The sequence below is a fragment of the Copadichromis virginalis genome, linkage group LG20 (genome assembly GCF_057382275.1).
Source record: "Copadichromis virginalis isolate Kocher_CV1m ecotype Utaka linkage group LG20, C_Virginalis_male_GT1.1, whole genome shotgun sequence".
Taxonomy (NCBI): domain Eukaryota; kingdom Metazoa; phylum Chordata; class Actinopteri; order Cichliformes; family Cichlidae; genus Copadichromis; species Copadichromis virginalis.
Window position 1 is genome coordinate 22350925 of NC_140637.1, and position 21597 is coordinate 22372521.

The window sequence follows — 21597 nt, forward strand, 5'->3', positions numbered from 1 at the left end:
CCCTCTGACTTCAACAAGGCATTTTCTCTGCAGCTCATTTTGTGCCATTCATATGCTTGGTTTGAAATTGAGCGTGTAATCTTAACTATGCCTACTTGCCTAAACACACTGAGCTGCTGCCACATGATTGGCTAATGATATAACTGTGTTAGCGAGCAGGTGAACAGGTGTGCCTAATGAAATGACTCTATGTGTTTAATTATACATTTTAGGTTTCCCCATGCATGCAATAATTTCAGCAACCCTGCCCCTTAAGTTAATTTAGCATTCATGATCATAAAACTGAAATGAAAAGTTAAACAAAACAAACAAACAAAAACAGAAAAAAGCAAAGCAGAAACTAAATACAGATAAGTACAGATAAGTACAACTGCAGTCTAGACAACGGCCACATAAATGAAGAAAATGGATCTAAATGTATGTTTCTGCAATTTTCTTTAATGGTTCTCTGTTGAGAAAAAACAAACAAGATAAACTCCTGCTCAGCTCAATTCTGTCTGAAACGCTATCTATTTTCACATAGATAACAGTTACACCAACTCTTTGCAGTTCCCATCACTAATGCAGTTACCCATCTATGGCTTTCATTACACACTCCATTAGGGGGTGTTATTGTGACAATCTCCATTATTATGACAATTACATAGAAGTGCTACATTTAGAGCTCAAGTGATCCACCTAAAACATTATCATAAATACTAATAATTAGTTGAGTTTGTGGCATATTTATTTATTTTTTACATTCATCCATATTCCCAATCAAAACTGTAAACTTGACTAGACTTCCTGTAAATAACGGACGTACAAACTTACTTTGCACACAAAAATCACATTCTTTTATTAACTTCTCTGCCATCTAAAATAGAGCATCTTAAAAATCAAACAGTTAAATATGAGCCCTCCGAGTTAATAGTGCAGATATGATAAGGAGGGCAAGTTCTGACACCTGAAGACAAATATGGATTCCCTTGTGTGTGTGCGTGGGTGGGTGGGTGGGTGCGTGTGTATGCATGAATGAGTCGCCCTCAGGTCCTGAAGAGCACGGCAGCAGTCACAGCTGTCAGAGCCACAGCAACCACAGGCCCCCAGATCATCCACAGTTTCTGGAATAAGTGGCAACACAGAAATAGAAAGTTGAGCAACAGCGAATAAACATGCACCCATTTTGGATCACCAAAGCTTTGACAGAGGGAGCCACTGAGATCAAGGCAGTGCACAAATACAAACAGCGCTTGCAGATAAAGATAAGCATTATCAAACACCAACTGTGAGAAACAGTTGTTAAGCATTAGCCATCCAGGCAGGACAAACAGATGTCAGATGTTGAAGCTGTATGATTAGAGAGGTTAGATTTCTGAAGAATTTTTTTTTTTTCCTGGGGGATTTTCCCCTGAGGAAGGCATTCTCGGGAATGAGGAAAACCTGATTAAATCATGCAATGGTCTAAGAGACACTGATGAGGATGAAAAGATGTAGGCCAACTTGACAGGAGTAATGTGTACCTTGCTACCACAATGCGCCGAAGCACCAATACAGCAAAGCCAGGATAAGGCCGATGACTATGGCTTGAACAGGCAGCAATAGGGATGTCTACAGAAGGGAAGGGATATTATAGTAATCAACTGCAATGGGACATACTTTGGTTGGTTTATTATTAGATCCCTCAGTCAGTTCTCTACGCCTGTAACTAGTATTTATACAAATCTCAGTCACACACGGCTGTCAGTGTGTCATTGTTAGTTCACACATACAGATACAAAGGAGCTGGACCTTTATGGCCTCATAAATCCGTAGTTGTGTGTCCGGTGTGTGTTGTGTTTAGTACAGAGTTGACATCCTACATATCAGTGTTACTATACACGGTCATGTTTATCTCCTGTTGTACAGCATAGTTTGCTGAGTTTTTTTCCCACCTTTTTGTATTTGCTGAAGATTTAAGCTGTCAGGTATGCCTGGCATTTAAGTCCATTATCTGAAATGGAAGTGATACAGTTGCATGGTGCTCTCACCTCAGCTTAGCTACCAAATAGCAGCCGTCTGGCACAGCTTTTTGAATCCATATGTGTGAATGGCCCATAAAAGCAACACTAATAGACACTGGATGACTAGAGGGGAGCATATGTGCTAAAATAAAAAAAGAGATAATATTTGTGAATCTTACAATAAGATTCATCTTTTATATCTGGAGATGCTGCGCAAACAGATGCTGAACAAAAGGGGAACATTGGAAATGAAGCCCATGCCCCCCCCAAAACAGAAACTGCTAAAGAAGTTATTGCCCCTGAAAATAAAAGTGCAGATGATTGTTTCCACACTCAATATATTATTTTTTAAACCTGTTATATATCATTATACACGATGCCATTCATATATTAGGGTAAAATGCCTTCCTGTTTTTGCTGTGCGTTTGATAGATGAGTACTCACCTTTGTCCCTTTTCCTTGCAGTTCCTCCATGTTGGCTCTGCATGCCTCGAGTTCATCTGTAACCAATTGTTTTTCCTGCTCAACCTTCTCGTATTTTTCCTTGAGGTCTGACAGCTCCGTCCTAGCCTCCTCGTACTGCACGAAGCAAATTAAACATTTAATTCAAATATACACTCATCAGTTTAGATTAATTTAAAGTTTTTAGTTTGATGGTATTGTGTAATGCTTTTGAGGAACAGTTTCTGTTGCCATTTACAAGATAAACCAGTCTTTCCTGCAGTGCTTAACTGCTGAATTTTCTATACATGAGCTAATTAGGGTGAGGTGCAGTCCTTATATAAGGGACAACATTATTCCCTCCTTCCCCCCCTCATTCATTCATTGTGTCAAAGATGACCCAACTATGCTTTCTACTACTTAGCACTGCCACTCCTCATTAACTGACAGCAGCCAGTGATCCCCATACAAACCTAGAGTAGGTATTGCCCCTGGACAGCACGCAGCAACCTGTGAACTATCTGGGTGGGATCTTTTTTCGTTGTTGTTGTTTTTTTGGGAAGAAGCATGGACTTTCTTTATAATGTCAGTAAGAGTCATAGATTTATTGACACAAGTGTCTTAAAGGCTTCAGAGAAAGTCATTAAGGCTCCGTGATGGCTTCACCATTCAACTGTGGTGGATGTGACTTTGTTCTGACCTAGATGACGCCAACATCGTCTCAAAATAGAAAGCTCTAAATTCTCAGCAATGATCACTCAGAGACACTTTTAGTCATGGGAGAATGTGAGTTTTCTAAAATAGTGCAGTTGTCCTCATCATCCCATCATGAGGTATTTCTGCGCAATCTTAGATGATGAGAAGAAATACAATAAAGTACCTTGAGTAGACGACTTTGAGAACAGCTGCCCATCTCATACAGCTGTAAATGTCCTGAATGGCAACAATTTGCAGTACTTCTTTTGTAAATTGGTTGTTAACAGCAAATTTCTTTAAATTATGTTACATGAGATTAAATAAAATGAAAGCATTAAAAGGTTTCTTCAAGACACTTCAGTCTTAGTTTGCTCAAAGTTATTTGAGTTCCACATTGATTTTACTGTCCTGCATTAATAATTTGAGTAAAAACCAGATTCTTGTAACTCTGTTGGATATTGCAACTGCTAATAATGCCAAAAACAAATCAAGTGATTTTAATTTGCTCACTTTAAATCACACAAAACTGAGAAGCGCATCATATCAGAGCACCAATTACAAGTACATGTTCTTGAGTCTTGATTTTTAGTCAAATGGCAGTTTGACCATGAAACCGAAGCAACAACATAAAAAGTTTTGACTAATGTGTTATCATAGCCAGGATGTGTTCATATTTAAACTTAAATCACTGAAAAAATGGGAGAACTGGGAATTTTCCAGAAATTATGACTTTACATTGCCTAAAAAAGTTAAATGTAAATCTAAAATGTAATAAGTAATATTGCTAAAGTTATATTCCACTATCCTGATAATACGTTGTCCTTGTATTTCTAATTCTCCTAGGCTTTGTGGTAACTTGCCATTTATTGTAATAAGAGTGTAATTTGACTTTCTTTCAAAACCTCCCCTTTCCCACAGTGTCCCAAAGTAATTTCATAAATACTGCAACAGCTTGTCAGCATTGGCCCTCTAAAGCAGCACGGTCAGCAGCACACTGGCAGCAGCTACAGTCTTCCAATAGCCTCTAAACTGGATCAGTTCTGCCACAGATATACATTCAGAACCACTACCATTTAGCTAGAAAAACTAAAATGCAAAAATTCAAGTGAAAACTAACAGGACTGAAGTCCAAATCAAATTTGGACAGCATTAATGAGTAAAACATGTGTGTGCTTATAAGGCCTGTCAGTTGCAGGACTGTATTAAAAGCCATCCAGGTCAGAGAGGGTTCACTTTTCACATTTGAGATAGAAGTATTCATCTGCATGACACCCACTAAGATACTGGACACCTAAGGTTGATGTCTCAACTTTTGAGGGGCGTACCTCTCTTTGCAGAGCCTTGCTGCGGCTGTCTGCCTCATCCAGTTGGGTTTGCAGTGTGGTGCTATCCTGCTGGTGCTGGAGCTGCAGGGCTACCTGGCTCTTTTCCATCTCCTGCCAGGTCTGTTCAAGGGATCCAAGGCTATTTTTCAGCTCAGTGTTCTGGGCACGCAAACTACCAGAAGCAAAACAAAACTGAGTTCAATATGTAAAAGATGAGAGAAAAAAATTATGTAGTATCGTGTAAATCAAAACACGTGGGTGCTGATTAAAACAGATGAGACAGAGGGAGCACGAAGGTGGGGGTAAGAGCTCCCAGTAATGTAGATCAGTGCACCGACCTGGCAAGGTCCTTCTCCAGCTGCTGCTGTTTCTGCAGGGCTGCCTCCTTCTCAGTGCGCAGTGCTGCACATTCACTCTGCAGGTTGCTTTTGTCTTTCTGGTGAGTCTTCAGGAGTTCCTCATTCTCAGCCCTGAGGGAAGCACATTCACTCTGCAGACTGCTTTTTTCCTTCTGGTGCTTATTTACGATATCCTGTTTCTCAGATCGAAGAACAGAACATTCTTTGTGAAGGCCATTACACTCCACCTGCATGGACTGAAGTTCACTGGCTGTAAAAAGAAACGAGCAAGGTTTATGTAACAATGCTGTTTTTTAACAGATTGTATGTCCTTGATTTGCCTACAGATAAAGCAAAAACTACCAAAAAACATGTTTTTAATTATACTTTGATTCACCAGTGTACAAGTATGAAGAGAAGTCTGCTTGTTAGAAACAAAATACATAGAGAGCGAGTAGGCCTCATGTCTTGGACAAGGAATGGTAATATTATTTGATTTATTAATACACAGTTCATTTCCATGTAAGAATTATTTTCAGTGCAAATGCTCCATTTCATGCGTTTATAACTACCAGGGGCACCGTGTAGTACCTTGTATTTCTGCAGTTTTCTGCCACTGCTTGCTCTGCTGCTGAAGGTCACGCTGCAGGTTGTCAATCTCACGCTCGTACTTGTTGGCCGTTTGACGCCATTTGTCCAGATCATTGGAGACAGTCGCCAGGTTAGACTGGACGGCAGCAACGTCACGGTCCCGCTCGGCAGCTGCTGCCTCCAGGGCACGTTTCAGCGACTTCACTTCATCACGTGCGCTTTGTAGCTCATCGTGTGAGCTGGAGGAGACGTCTATCTGCTCTCTGAGAACAGCCATCTCATCATGGAGCTGCCGCAGCTGACCTGTCCAAACCGGAGTCAGTGTTTGAATTAGAGACAGTGTCAATTTTAAAAAAAGATTAATATTATGCATATGCTTCTAATCCACAAATAGATGTACCTTCAAGAAGTTTTATCTGTTTGGCAGAATCATCAGCTTGTTTTTTCTTCTCCTTTGTCTCTTCCTCCAGGATACCTACACAGCATTTAATTGTACAAGTCATGTCATTTATTTGGTGTTGGGTGCATGCACACATGTGTGAATGCAATAGAAAATGGAGTGGATGGTCCTATTTAACATTGGAGATGTGGCGTGTCACCTTGTAGCTCCATGCATTTATGTTTCTCTGTGTTAGCTAGGTCCTTGGCCTCTCGAAGTTCATCAGTCAAGCGCTGAATGATTTTTTCAGAGTCACCAGAGGAGCCCATCTTTGCCTTGGTCAGATCATCTAATGAAGAAGAAAAAAAATGGGGATCCCAGTTAGAAGAATCATGATCTTAACATGGACAGGCTCCATACATTTGCCATAAAACTACAAAAATAATGAAATGTTTGACAGTTTTACTTTTACTGCAGTCCCAAATATTTAACCAGGACTGACATACTAGATGATTTCCCAAGATATTCAAAATGGGCCTATTACATAAAATAATTGCTAACCCAGAAATAGAAACAAGTGTCTTATCTACACTTTTTTCATTCCAAATTATCCATTACCCCAGTCACATATGAGTCTGTAGCGATTCTACATTACTCATTAATAGTACCTAAACAATGCACAAAGGTAATAGGCTTGCCAGCGTTGTCAAGGGTCTGTTGTGTTTCCTGGAGGTGGAAACAGGCTCCACAAATACTTGTGCTTTGCAAATGCCTAGTGAATATCTCGAGCCCCTAATCTACCACAGCTAGGAAAAGAGATGACCTCATCCCAGAACGAACATTTGGCAGGGGACAGGTCAAGCATGTGCACCATAAATGGAGACGCACCAGAACCTGAACTGCCCTGAAATCCAATATTTATTGTGAAAACTGTGTCTACATCCATCAAACATGGCTACATAATCACACGAAAATCCACATGATTGTAAAAATGTTAGCAGGCGGTATTGATAAGTGTCCCTAAAATGAAGCGGTGTGAAACAAAGGCTGAGAGCTGGTGACACCCTCTGACTCGAGCACATGACCACCCCGCTGTGTGCCAGACAAAGCATGGGGGGACAGTGTGATTGTGTGTTCCTTCATATGCGAGTGAGTGGGCACCCTGTGAGTATGCAATCTGTATTCACTTTCTGTGAAAGATGAATGCCCTACAAAGACAGCACAGGGAATAAAGGGTATTTCAAATGAGGGTGCAACATGTTATCTTTAGCGAGATTAGTTATTACGGCAAAAATGTCTTAGTGTCACAGAATGACACCTGACAGCATAGTAATGGAATTAGTCTGTGTGTAAAAATACCTTGCAGACTAGTTGGGAATATTGAGCATCACACTGCCTCAAGTGACGACAGGAAAGAAAAAAATTGAGGAGAAAGTCTTTTTTTAGCTCCGGTGCTGAAGGCTAGACCCATCGTGGCCCATCTTCGCCTGCTGTCTGTTTCCTTCTCATTGAATGTGACAGCATTCTTTAACTGAATCAGGGGGTTAGCACCACTCGCACGGAAAGTCTACAGTATTCCTTTTAAACTGCTGATCATAAAGGGAGATCATTTTACAGCTAACAAATATTCTTTATGCAGCTGAATCTCAAATATCTTCATCTCTCTGAATTACTGAGGTACACTATTGTTGTGAGGACACTGTTTGCTTTGTGCTCCCTATATATTGTGCAGTGAAGCATTACAAATTCATTCATCATGCAAAATTTATTCAGTCACCAACGTACTTGCACTTTTTCCTATGAATGTCCCCGTCGATTTTCATATTCGCTATATTGCGCCATCATTGCGCTGTCCTTTGCATTCTATTCTTATTAGTCACCCTAAATGTCATAGCTAACACACATCAGTCAGCTGACATGCCCTCTGTGCAAAGAGACTCCATCTTCTAATAAGCTGTTGACACAGGAGACACTAGCCTCTAAAACAAGGCCATCTACAGCACTGTAAGCTCTAAAAGCCATCCAGCTGTCCTTACAGGGCCAGACACTCATTTTAAGTGTGACTCAGGGTTTTCCACCCCCCTTTCCACACTCAGTTAGCGAGATGTGCTGTGTCAGGTAGGAGCCATTAGAGGAGCAAAACAATGCAAAGTCATTCACTTCAAATCAGTGGTGTCTATATTTACCTTTAATCACAGATACGTTATTCAAGGGATCACTCAGCTCTTTCTCATCCATTTTCTTATCTATAACAACATAACAAAAAAAACAAAAAAAAAACAAGACATGTCACATGCACAGATAAAGAAAGAAAGCTTTAAATGAAATTAATATTGCTTAAAAAGACCCCAAACAGACCTGACAAAATCTTTTGTTCTTTTTCTCACTGTTAGATTTGAGATGTTTTTAATTGTAAACACAAAAATGTTTGAACACACAAATACTACTGGAAGAGACAGGTGCAGAGAACTGCTAGGGAAGAAGGATTTTAGGAGTATGTTACAGTAAAATAATTAATGAAGGGGTTAAGAATAAAACTTAACAGGAAAATATTACCTTAGATTATCCAGGAGCTGCGGTAATCAGTGTGCTGAGGCTACAGCAGTCCCTGACATGAAGAACTCTTCTCCAACTATGAGGTTTGTTCAGATGCGAAACGGACCAGTCCAAACTTGAGGGGGGTGGACAGTGATGACAGACACTTTGTACCAGACCTTCCTGCTATTGGTGGGCTGAAGCCAGTGAGGGGGAAAAATTAAACAGGGTAAAGTAAACAGTAAAGTAGCTTAAATATGATCCTAATGCTACACTAGAGACGCGTCAGATGGGCGTCTTTAAAAATTTGATCCCCCCCTCTTTTGTGGCTCAGGTCCTCAGCCCCTCCATACTGGGTCATGTATCCAAGTAGGGCATCTCGGAAGCTGCAGCTGCATACTGACACAGAGAGGTTTTGTTCAGGGGGCTGAGCTGCTCTCTGGCTGGTTGGTACTGATGTAAAAACCTACAGGATGGCAGTGAATAGGGACTGCCAGCGTAGGAGTGTGTTTCTTGCATTCACTTCCTCTCTTGTTTTGTCCTGTATTTCACTGGGTTTTCACTTTATACCAATTACTGGCTTTTAGGGTTAGATATACACCGGACTCTAAAGGTGTAATTTTACATGTATAATCTTTAGGGATAATTTATGTATCTTATAGTGATTTCTTACTTTATTGGACTGTGTGTTAGCCTCTTCAGTAGGCTTTAAAATTATGGTGAGAGAGGTAAAAACAATCAAAACAATCCCAAGACAGAAATAGGAGGGGTTACAGTGGGAGGTATAAAAGGGTGAAGGGTGTTTGTTTCCATTTAAACATAAAGTAACACAGACAGGGTACGAAGACCTTATTTGACTAATCTTTCACACATCAGCTCATCTTCTTCTTTGAGGCTGTACAAGCCTTGTTCCAGTAACAACATAATGCAACAGGTTTCCAAGATCAATGCAAGCTTAATGTTTTACTGAGAATTAGTTAGCAAATTCAACACCAACTTAATCCATTTATGCAGGAAAAGGCGAAATATGTTTTTGACTAGGGTAGATTTGTTATCCCTTGGCCATGCTGATAACTAACAGTTGTAGGTCTCATTTTGGTCCTCATCATCTTTCTAACAGCGTCACTTCCCATCTTGAGAAACTAACAAATGACCCAAAAGAATTTGCTAGAAATGTTGTCATCATCTTAGATCAATGTCTCAACTTCAACCAGCATGTCAAACATTAAGTCAAACTAGCAGATCATTACATGGAGAAACCTTTGGAATGCAAGCATGCTGATCCACACAGGTATGCACACATGGGTATTCACAGACGCGGACTAAAGCTTTCTTGGCTGCTGCCTCAAAGCACACTGTGCGCTGTCTATCTTGCGTGCTGCACAATATCGTTTATTATTTAGTAAATATTGATATCTATGACTAGCTAGTTTATTGTGATGGTGCTTTGTTTTCTCTATTATTATGTTGCTCTTTGTTGTTTGCTGTCTCCTCTGTTTGTTTTTTTTTGTTTGTTTGTTTTTTTTCTCCATACAGGTGACCCAGGAGTTCTTTTTTTTTTCTCTCTCTCTTCCCCCCCCTTTCTCACCGTCTCTTCTCCCCTTTGGTTTTCTTTCTTTCTCTCCCCCTCTTTCTCTCATTCATTCCCCCTGTCCTATTTATTTAAAAAAAAAAAAAAAAAAAAAAAAATGACAAAGGATGAACTGAAGCTCTGCCGTCACGTAATGTCGCATACTGCTGTTTCTGATGTCATTTAGAAAAAAAAAAAAAAAAAAAGTCAAACATTAAGTTCAGACTTGCGGTGTAAGTTACCTTACCTTACCTTACCTTTATATATATATATATATATATATATATATATATATATATATATATATATATATGTGTGTGTATGCATGCACATCTCTCTCTCTAGCTAGGTTATTTAGATAGCATTACAAACGGCTATCATTTATCCCCGTTTACTTAAAATTGAGGCATTAAATGTGGCTAAAAACCCTTTTAACTGCTACAACTTACCAACATAATCACTCCACCATGTAAGAACGTTTAACCACTGTTAGTAAGTTAGTTTTAACCTACTAAGTAAGTTAGTTTTAATGGTTAACCTAGCATTAGCTAATGAATAACGTTTGCCGCTAATTGGAGGCGTAACCGACTCCGTGTTAGCGTCAGCTGCCTTTGACTCCTCCTACAATAGGCACGACGTTACGGCGAGCAGCACGGAACCAGTGGAAGCACTTTTGTGAATAATAATTGAGGTGGGTGTTACCTCGGAGAGTCATAGTTGTTACGTGTCTGTGGAGTTTAGTCATAGGAGTGAACCAGAAGAGATGCTTAGATAACTTAGTTCTGCTATTACAACAGCAGGGAGAGGAAGAAGGAGGGAGGAATGACTGCTAAGTTTTTCTTTAGCTAGCCTGAGCTACTACTACATGTACGGCAGTTTTTTCTCTCAGTTACCTCATTTGCTGCTGCTGATCTGCTGTGTTTTGCTTCTCCCCGATGACTTCCTTTATCTCAGCCTGGATTTGGAGTGAAAGGTTTTGGCTTCCTGAAAATGTCACTTGGGCGGACTTGGAGCATCCACCACCTGGCGTGGAGTACCCCAGACTCTGGAACATGCTGTATGCCTTCCCTCTGGCTGCCGTAGTTTACTTTCTGAGACTGCTGTTTGAAAGGTAAAATAGATTTTTGTGTGTCTGTGTAGCGCTAGTTTGTTCTGCACCGGTATGATTGGGCTTCGAGAACTTTTACTTACAAAGAAAAGATTACACCAAACGGCACCATACAAATGTTGCTACATGAACTTTAATATATGAGTCACTCTCTCTGGAGACTAGCAACTCTCTGTGGACCTACTATGTTAACAAAAATCCTGTCACGTGGCTTTTCTTGTGACAGATAATTATAGATCTCTTTTTTTTTAACAAGAATACGTAAGAATGCAAGAATTTTTATTGGCTTCTGTGGCAGTTTTATATTTTACTCTGTTTGCTTTGTTGTGAGGTGATGACACTGCTGATGAGAAACAGAAACAAGTTTTTTTTTTTTTTTTTTTGTTTTTTTGGAGGGAGGGGGATGCAGATCATACATTCTTTCTGATTTGCTCACTAGCTCTTTCACTTCCTGTTTTCCTGTTTGAATAAAATGTCTAGCGATGGACACTATTCTGTACCAATATTATGCCAATAAACAGTGGTTCTCTTCAGTAGCTCTGTGATTCTGAGTCACTACTTCCAGTCCTGATCCAGGCAGTCAAAACAGATACGCCTTTCCAACCAAATCACTCCTCATACTGGTTCCTAATCTAGATCTGGTTTATTGCTTTTGCATAACAAAGCTGAAGAGCTGGAGCTGGTATGGTACCTTAATATTAATTATACCTTCAATCTCATTCATAGACTGTATATAAAAGATGAAGGTACACACACTGATGCTACTCGTTGCTTCGTGAAGCATTTTTTGACACTTTAGTTTTAGAGTTTTTGTGCGGTGCACTCCGATGAACTTTGCCCGTTTTTCAAAGCACTCATGCACTGGCGTCACTGTTCAGTCCTGGAAGCTGCAGTTTATGGCCCCAATTACATTTGAGCCAGTTAGAGAAGCCTTACATGAGTCACCCTCCTTGACAAACGGGATTTTCAAACTGAGCAAAAAAAACCTGATTTTCTGGCTAACTACAATCTTTCAAGTAACATTTCCGATGAGAGAATCTGGTTAATTAAAGAATCTGTGCAGGTAAGGACGTCTTTACGTAGGAGGTATATTAAAATGACTCCTCTGGCATACTCTGGAATGAGAGAATTACATTTAAGGGAATGGCATTGCACGTTATGTGATTTTTAAACAAGGTTTTCCTCTGTCCAAACCTCACGACTGCACTAAAAGTCATGTTTTTCAGCTTAGTTTTGGTTCATGGAAACTGTCTGAAATTGAGCATTCAGGGACAGCCCTGTCTACTCTGTCCTGCTATTCATTCAGAGTTTTTTTTTCTTCTTTTTTCCGTGTTGTGAAAACTGTTCTAGATATGTTGGGTGTTTTTAGGCTGATGTGTGATGAATTTAATAAACACCGGTCGAGTCAACCAGATGATCCCGTGACACAAATTAGCATTTTGGTAGGCAGAGTATCATTCCCATACTCTGCGTCCCATACTCTCACATGACGAACTTTGTTTAGGCTAGGTGCAACATTCCTCAGGATCCCTTCATTTCAGCATTTCCTTGTGTCTCCCCCTATAGCTTCTGTTATGCTTCCTTCGTCTTAAACAAATGTATGCAAGGCGTAACTCTGTGGGCAAACTGTGAAAGCTCCACAGCTCATGTAAATGGTGGAATCTCCTAGCAAATGTTGGATAACCCTCTGTTTTGTTTTGCTTTTCTTGGAGACACTAAACAACTCTCTCTAAGTCTCTCCCTGTGTGAATTTCTCTTCTAATACCATACACTTCTGCTTCCCCACCCTCTTCTTTTTGCCCCTCTGTCTGTGTGTATACAGGCTAGTGGCCAAGCCCTGTGCCCACATACTTCAGATTCAGGCGGGAGTGCCTCGGCAAGCTCAGCCCAATGCTATCCTGGAGAGGCTGTATCAGTCCAAAGCGGTACATAAAGCCCGTGTTTGTTCTGTAGTCTATTACACGTCCCTGTACACACTGCAGCAGCAACATGATGTTATTGCACTGGAACACACCGCCACAGTCATAATGATATGTTCAGTCAATACCTATTGTCATGTGACAGGCATACCTATTGGTTTTGTGGTTTTACAAGGAGTGGAGAGTTATTTTATGTTTGTCCTCTTTAGAGTCCAGATGAAAGGCAACTGGAAGGACTCTCCAAGCAGCTGGACTGGGATGTACGGAAAATACAGAGATGGTTTCGCGTCCGTCGGAACCAGGACAGGCCCAGCACACAGAAAAAGTTCTGTGAGAGCATGTACGTAGGTTTCTACAGGGGTTTCTGCTTTGTAATGTACAAACAATTGAGGGGATTTAACAGCGCTAGCCCATGCACGTGCATATAAGCTCCTGTCATATAAATTGTTTTGAAATGCTGCGCAGGCATCCACGGTCCCCAGAGAATTAATCCAATGTGCCTGTCAGCATCTGCTTGAGGACTTAGCTTAATACTTTGCAGACAGTAGTTGTTCACAAGAATTTTCTAGATGGGTTGCCATAATATTTAGTGAAAATATCTCTTAAAAATGTATTTTAACCATCTTGGTGATCACTTTTGATACACTCATCAAGTAAAAATGTAAATAGGCCAAGTATTTTGGTTTTGAAACCTTACAGATGCCAGTCTAAGTGCTACTTAGTAAATGTTAAAATGATCACTGGGAGTGTGCTTATGTATGTAAGTGCCTCCGGTGTATGCTAAATTCGTCTTTCTATTCTTCTCTTTCCTTTCAGGTGGCGTTTCACTTTTTACCTGGCGATTTTTATTTATGGCATCAACCATCTGTGGTCGGTAAGTTTAAAATGTACTTTTTTCCCTCTGCAATACTATTACGGTTCACGGAAGCGGTTCTTATCGTTGGCTCGTAATAGGTGAACCTGCAACAGTATAATGCATGTTTTTGTAATCTGTTTCCTTCAGACATCGTGGATGTGGGATACCAGAGAGTGTTGGCAGAACTACCCTTTTCAGGTTAATATTTTTTTCTGCTTACGCATTATATTTGATTACTTTTATTATAAGGAGACTCTGTTTACCACCATAATGTTAACAGGTCAGTTGGTATTGCTACATATTTATCAAAGGTGTGTTTCTTTCACTCTCTCCCAAAGCCACTGAGTCCTGAACAGCACAGCTACTATCTTGTAGAGCTGGCTTTTTATTGGTCTCTGATGTTTTCCCAGTTCATAGACATTAAAAGAAAGGTGAGTCCAACAACAACCGGCCTAACTAACTATTAATTGCCTCAATAAATGCACATTGCCTTTTGTATCAAAGCCAAATCCTTTTTCTTTTTTTTTCTTAAAGGAAGCGTGTAGGATTGTATCTTGATTATGTGCTCTGGCTAAAAGGGCAATAAAGTATACATTCAAAAATAAGTAGATCACATGGAAATTGGCTTGTTTTTCATGTGTTTGGGCAGGCCACCATTTGATCTTGTTTTAAACTGTGTCTACGGATGTAAACGCTTGAACACAACCACAAAGAAAATTACAGCCTATTTCAAATCTGCCTGCAACATTTCAGGGAGCTTCATTTTTCTTCCTGACTGTGGGCCGTTCCATAACCCTCTATTTCTTCTTTGTAAACTACCCATTTGATGCATTTGTGTGCTGAGGATCCTTTTGCCCTTTAAAAGGGCACCTTCCAGGTCCACCTCATCTCGTGGGCATTTCCATTTTCTTTAAGCACAATATGATGCAGAATTTAAAGAGCAATTAATAACTGCAAAGCTGTAGTACTATAATACTTCCAGTGCCACGCTTTAGATTTGGGATGAGCTTCATATGCTAAAAGCTGTTTTTATTCTGTGCCACTTGTAAAGGATTTTCCTTACAGGTGATTGCTTTATGCCAAATGATTTGGAGCTCTTCCTTTGTCAGACTTGAAGGAATCCAGCCTTTGTAGTGAAAACTTTTTAAGAACGCTTTTTAGATCATGGCATGGTAAGACCGCACACTAAAAGTGAATAATTAAAGAACACAAGATTCTAGATGTCAAAGGTTTAAATAAGAGGTTTAAATAAGAGATTCCTCCTGTTACCACCTAAGCAGGTTCTAATCAACAAATCTGGAACATGTGTTCCCACTTTATGGATTTAAAGTGGTAAATGTAGTTGTGTGGCATTGCTAAATTTTGAAATTGGTTGCAGTTGCAGGTTAGGGATAACAGTTATATTAGACAAAGGATATTAAAAATGGAGCTGCCAGGGAATAGAAATAGGGAGCGATCACAGAGAAGGCTTATGAATGTAGAGAAGGAGAGGGTTGGTGTGACAGGCGGTACAAAGGAAAGGGCAAGATGGGAAAGGATGAGAGATGATCCACTGTAGTGACTGACAGAAGAAGAAGAAATAATTGGATTAGGCATGGTGCCTCAAAGCAATATGGTTCTGGGCTTGGACCTTGCTAGCCAGTTAGGGCCTTTATGTGTGGAGTTTGCAGGCACAGAGAACACATGCATGGATTTACAATACTGTACGTACACGATTTCCTTCCACTGTCCAAAGACATGCTTGGTTGTATGAATAGCTGGAGTGTGTTAAATAGATGAATGGTTTATTTAATTTGTTTTTGTTCAAAATAAAGTACAAAAATGAGCTACATCAGTGAGGTTGGTATCAGACAAACACAAATTTGTGACAGTCTAAACAAATGTTTTAAGCCTGATAGGGAGTAGGTGGAAGTTTAACATCTATCGTTATGTAAAAACAAACTAAAAATGACAAACTGAACTTTATAGACTCTGCATATATTCTCATTAGCTACAGATGTGTGCACATAACACTAAAAATGGACAATAGTAATGTCTACATGAGCAGAGTGAGAACTCAACAGAAAAGCTAAACAACTTGAATTACAAGCTAATTCATCCTCAGATTCACATAGTGATTTGCTTTTACACCATCGTGTGAACTCATGTTTCACTTCTGATTCTCTGCACTGTTTAAAAGTGGGCCAAATGTTGGCTTTTTGAACCATCAGTTTCATCAAAACTTCAGGTTCAAATACACATGACTGTTCAAATACATGTAACTCTACGCCCTACGCTGCCATTCCAGTATTTTCACTTTGTATGATAAACTGCATTCTTGCGTCCAAGATGGCGCTGGAGTGACGGCAGCCTGGAGTGACGGCAGCCTTTCCAAGTAGCTCTGCAACACCGCACCTTTTTTCTTAACTTTAACTTTTTTAGACTAGGTTTTTCAAAGTTTTTTTCACCTTCCTCTACTTATACCTCTTAGATATAGCGATACAAGATGGATAATGCACTTTTCAAAACTTCTGGAACCAGCTCCTTCATTTATTCGAGAGCGGAGCTGCTGGCACTAAAAACAAAGGGACAGACCGGCATGCGACACAACATCCCGGCCGAGCTAAAGAGGAGCTACAGAGGCTGCAAAGCTGGAGCGAGGAGAGCGGATCACCGGAGGCGATTCAAACCATCAATCCCGACAGTGATCATGGGCAACGTGAACTCGTTACAGAATAAGATTGACGAACTGTGCGCTCTGAACAACCACAGACTATACCGTGAGTGCAGCTTGTTTATCTTCACGGAGACGTGGCTAACCGAGCTAACGCCGCAGGCTAACGTAGACCTATGCGGTTTCACATCTGTGAGAGCCGATAGGGACACGCAGGCCAGCGGAAAAAGCAGAGGTGGGGGACTCATTGTCTACGTTAACAACAGATACTGTAACCCTGGACACGTCTCCGTTAAAGTTTCGGTATGCCGTCCGGACCTGGAGCTGCTAGCTGTTAGCTTGCGGCCATATTATCTTACTCGGGAGTTCAGTCATGTGATCTGTGTGTGTGTTTACATCCCTCCGAGGGCCGACGCAACAGCTGCCTGTGAGAAAATACACAGTCACAGCAAGACTTCAGACACAAAACCCCGAGGCTTTCATTATTATATCTGGAGACTTTAACCATGCCACACTGGATTCTACTCTGGCTGCTTTTCACCAGTTTGTGAATTGTCCCACAAGGAGCAACAGGACAATTGACCTACTGTATGCTAATGTGAGAGATGCATACAGAGCCACCCCCCTCCCCCCACTAGGGAAGTCAGACCACAACCTGGTTTACCTACAGCCACAATACACACCCCTCGTCCAAAGGCAGCCTGTCACAACGCGCTCCATCCGGAGATGGACCCCAGAAAAGGAGGATGCTCTGAGGGACTGTTATGACACCACAGACTGGGATGTGCTCCTGAGCCCACATGGTGAGGACATAGAGGGGGCGACACACTGTCTTACAGACTACCTCAACTTTTGTGTGGACACAGTCGCCCCTACTAAGACGGTACGGTGTTATCCTAATAACAAACCGTGGGTAACACAGGAAGTCAAAGCTGTCCTCAACATGAAGAAGAAGGCTTTCAGGAGCAAAGTGAAGGAGGAGATGAAAGCAGCACAGCGGGAGGTGAAACGCTGCCTGAGGGAAGCAAAGGACACCTACAGGAGGAAGGTGGAGCAGAAGTTGGAGAGGAACAATATGAGGGAGGTCTGGAATGGTGTGAAAACCATCACAGGCCACAACACCAAGAAAAGCACAGTGGGGGGGACTGTGGAGAAGGCAAACGAACTCAACAACTTCTTCAACAGGTTTGACCAGCCCACAACCCCCCCACCCTCACCCTCACCTTCACTACAGAGTCCTCTCCCCACTCTCCTGCCTCCCTCGCTTCCCCCCCCTTCCTGACACCATGACACCCCCCTCCTCCAATCCCTCTCTCAGCAGCAAGACATCTCCCCCCCTCCCCTCCTCCCAAACATCTCCCAGTGTCACAGTGGATCAGGTCAGGAGGCAACTGAGGAAGCTTCGCCCCAGAAAGGCAGCAGGCCCAGACAAGGTGTGTCCTAGGATGCTTAAGGCGTGTGCTGCTGAACTTGGGGAGCCGCTACAACGAGTCTTCAACCTCAGTCTGCGACTGGGGAGAGTGCCCGCCCTATGGAAGACATCCTGCATCGTCCCGGTCCCCAAAAAGAACCGGCCCAATGAGCTGAATGACTTCCGACCGGTGGCACTGACGTCACATCTTATGAAGACTCTAGAGCGGCTCTTCCTCAACCTCCTCCGACCACAGGTACAACATGCCCAGGACCCACTACAGTTTGCATACAAGGCGGGTGTCGGAGTGGAGGATGCCATCCTGTACCTCCTACACAGAGCTCACTCACACCTGGATGGGGGAAAAGGCACGGTCAGGATCCTGTTTCTTGACTTTTCCAGTGCCTTTAATACCATCCGGCCCTGTATGCTTCAGGAAAAACTGAACAGGATGGAGGTGGACCCCTGCCTGGTGGCTTGGATCTCCGACTACCTCACCGACAGACCACAGTACGTCAGGCTGAAGGACATCACGTCTGACACAGTGGTCAGCAGCACAGGAGCACCACAGGGAACTGTGCTGTCCCCTCTTCTCTTCACCCTGTACACCTCTGACTTCTGCTACAACTCTGAATTATGCCATATTCAGAAGTTTGCAGATGACACGGCCATCATGGGGTGTATCTGGGATGATCAGGAAGAGGAGTACAGAAGTCTGGTGAGGAACTTTGTCGCATGGAGTCACACAAACCACCTGCAACTCAACACCTCAAAGACTAAGGAACTGGTTGTGGACTTCGGGAGGTCCAGAGAAGGTCCACTGCCGGTTCAGATAGAGGGGGAGGAGGTGGAGGTGGTCAACAAGTACAAGTACCTCGGGCTGTGGGTGGACAATAAACTGGACTGGTCATGCAACACAGAGCACCTGTATAAAAAAGCCCAAAGCCGACTGTACTTCCTCAGGAGGCTGAGGTCTTTTAACATCTGCAGGAAGCTCCTGAGGATGTTTTACCAGTCAGTGGTTGCTGGAGTACTTTTCTATGCTGTGGTGTGCTGGGGGAGCAGCACAGCAAAGAGGGACTCATCCAGGCTGGAGAAACTGATCAGGAGGGCTAGCTCTGTGGTCGGCATGAAGCTGGACACTCTGGTGACAGTGGCAGGGAAAAGGACATTAAAGAAACTGATGGACATTATGGACAATGCTGGGCATCCTCTGCACACGGCCATAAACAATCAGAAGAGTCTGTTCAGTGACAGGTTGCTTCTCCCCAAGACAAGAACTAACAGACTTAAAAACTCCTTTGTCCCACACGCCATCAAACTGTTTAACTCCTCTCTGGAGGGGAGAGGGAGGGGAAACAGGAGGACAAAGGAGGGGGGAACAACTAAGCTGCAGTGCCTCTGCACCTCACTGTACAATACCTTGTGCAATACTTTTTGTAAATAGTCAACAGTGCAATAGACTCAATACTTGAAATGTGCAATTCACTTGTATTTTTATTTTTTATTCCTATTTATTCTATTTATCCCCTTTGTATATTTTATTTATATTTGTCTCTGTATTTATATATGTGTGTGTGTGTGTATGTGTGTGTATGTATGTATGTGTATATATATATATATATATATATATATATATATATATATATATATATATATATATATATATATATATATATATATATATATATATATATATATATATATATATATATATATATATATATATATATATATATATAGTTCTGTAACTGTAACTTTGGTCGTTGCTGTGCTTTTTTTGGAAGTCGAATTTCCCAGAGGAACCCACCCGAGGGATTAATAAAGTTCTATCTTATCTTATCAAGTTAATATGCTATTATTTAATGTGCCAGTAACATGAACGTCTTCTCTACCTCATTACCTTTCTTTTGTTACCTACATTTGTTTTTCTGATGGCAGGATTTCGTGATTATGCTTGTCCACCATCTGGCTACCATACTTCTCATCACTTTCTCCTATGGTAACAACATGATAAGAGCTGGCAGTATGGTCATGTGTGTGCATGATGCATCTGACATCTTCCTCGAGGTAAAGTAAATCTTTTAGATTTTTAGATGTTAGACATGATCCTGGTAAAGAGGGCTCTTGGCTTAACTCAGCAAGGCTGCCCGTGTAGGTATCCAACATGTATGTAAACACAGCTAGGAACACAGAAGCTGTGATGTGAGATACTTGTACTACCAGTTTTACAGAGAAACAACGCATTGACATTACAGTAACAGTGTGACACTGGTGTATATTACAACAGTGGGTTTTATTCTTATCATTCTTATTGTTGTTATTATTGTTATTGTTATTATTATTAATCCCTAATGTATTATTTATTCCTAAGGCAGCCAAGATGGCAAACTATGCCAAGTACCAGAGGCTATGTGATGGCCTCTTTGTCTTCTTCAGCATAAGCTTTTTCATCTGTCGACTTGTCATCTTTCCCTTCTGGTGAGGAAAAACAAGAGCTTTCTTCCTTATATTTATTGTAAAACTCTTGTTATCTTCTCACCTGTTTATTACTATTTTCTTAACTGTTATATACAGATACATCTGCTAAAAATCTGCATGTTTTTGTTGTAGGATTATTCACAGTGTTCTGGTTGAGAGCTGGGAGATTGCCGGGCCTTATCGGGCCTGGTGGCTGTTGAATGGGTTGCTGCTGGTCCTGCAGTGCCTTCACATTATCTGGTTCTACCTCATCATGGGCATTGCCATCAAAGCCATTTTCAGGGGAAAGGTTAGTTTTGGGATCGGTTGTGGAAATTGATTTTCACATTTAACCAAGGCAGCTGGGTTTCCCTCCCCTCTTGTATCCTGTCACATTTTGTCAATTTCAGTATATGATACTAAGGCTAAACTGTGCTATTGTTTGTAATACAGCCACATTTAATCTAGCACCAAGATCCCTCAGTATCTCAGTTTTTCTATCATGCTAATCAGATAACATTAGCAATGATGTGACCATGGTAAACATTACTCGCTTAACATCAGCTCAAATTCATTAGGGTACTTATAGTCTCACATTGGAGCTAGCATAAGGTTCAGTTTTTAAGCCATGATTCATAACTAGTAGTTAAACTAATACTGCTTTTACAGGTGGCGAAAGACGATCGCAGTGACGTAGAGAGCAGCTCAGAAGAGGAGATTTGTAGCAGTACAGACCCAAGCCGGAACCAAACCCTCAAGGGAAACAGTCGCACCAGTAACCATAATGGAGAAGCTCATGACCACTGAGTACCAAAGAGGGGATATTTTATTTCAAGTGTGGCCTTCATTCACCAGCGTGCCTGTGAAACCCACCGTGTCACTGTGACCTTCTGAGAAGAACTGTTGCCCACTCAGAAAAATGTGTTTTTCAAACAGAGGGAGGACCTGAACAGAGGAACTCCAGTTTTGGCATACAGACTTTTATAGTGTGAAGTTTACATCTGCTGTTGCTTACAGGAGTGGACAGCAACGTGTGTTTGTGTGTGTGTGTTCTTAAAGTTACACTAAACAGCACCAAATGGATGACTGCTCACACGGCTACTGCTGCATATGTACATGTCAATAATTTCTATTTTGAAACTTGGTAAAATGTTTGACTAATGAAAGAAGAAATCACGTCATTTGCCTTACTGAGTTAGGCTTTAGAATACAATTCCAAATGCCAAAGATGTCCTGATTCAAAAAAACCAAAGATTTCGTAATAAAACATTTGCATCAAATCCAGTGGTGATTTTCTTTCATTCTTTATACTGTAATGAGTGTAGAACGAAAA

General features: G+C 41.3%; 2 protein-coding genes across 6 annotated transcripts; one reads left to right on the forward strand and one right to left on the reverse strand.

Annotated features, from left to right (window-relative positions):
• Positions 1 to 418: 418 nt before the first annotated feature.
• slmapb (sarcolemma associated protein b) lies at positions 419 to 10812 on the reverse strand. Of its 5 annotated transcripts, none has more exons than XM_085444256.1 (11): positions 10751 to 10812; positions 8309 to 8484; positions 7939 to 7998; positions 5973 to 6101; positions 5774 to 5848; positions 5374 to 5676; positions 4783 to 5053; positions 4445 to 4616; positions 2427 to 2561; positions 1503 to 1590; positions 1040 to 1103 (listed from the first exon to the last, which is right to left on the reverse strand). In XM_085444256.1, the coding sequence occupies exons 3-10, from the start codon at positions 7988 to 7990 to the stop codon at positions 1507 to 1509; spliced, it is 1221 nt and encodes a 406-aa protein (XP_085300382.1). In that variant the 5' UTR covers positions 7991 to 7998; positions 8309 to 8484; positions 10751 to 10812; the 3' UTR covers positions 1040 to 1103; positions 1503 to 1506. The 5 variants fall into 5 exon arrangements, with proteins under 5 accessions (XP_085300384.1, XP_085300382.1, XP_085300383.1 ...); XM_085444257.1 differs by lacking the exon at positions 10751 to 10812 and adding an exon at positions 10560 to 10604; XM_085444255.1 differs by lacking the exon at positions 10751 to 10812 and adding an exon at positions 10307 to 10446.
• Positions 10599 to 21544, forward strand: LOC146684807 (ceramide synthase 5-like). The gene is made up of 10 exons (XM_085444260.1): positions 10599 to 10968; positions 12788 to 12890; positions 13094 to 13224; positions 13701 to 13758; positions 13888 to 13938; positions 14079 to 14171; positions 19746 to 19874; positions 20179 to 20285; positions 20418 to 20574; positions 20934 to 21544. The coding sequence occupies exons 1-10, from the start codon at positions 10793 to 10795 to the stop codon at positions 21069 to 21071; spliced, it is 1143 nt and encodes a 380-aa protein (XP_085300386.1). The 5' UTR covers positions 10599 to 10792; the 3' UTR covers positions 21072 to 21544.
• The last annotated feature ends 53 nt before the right edge of the window (positions 21545 to 21597 follow it).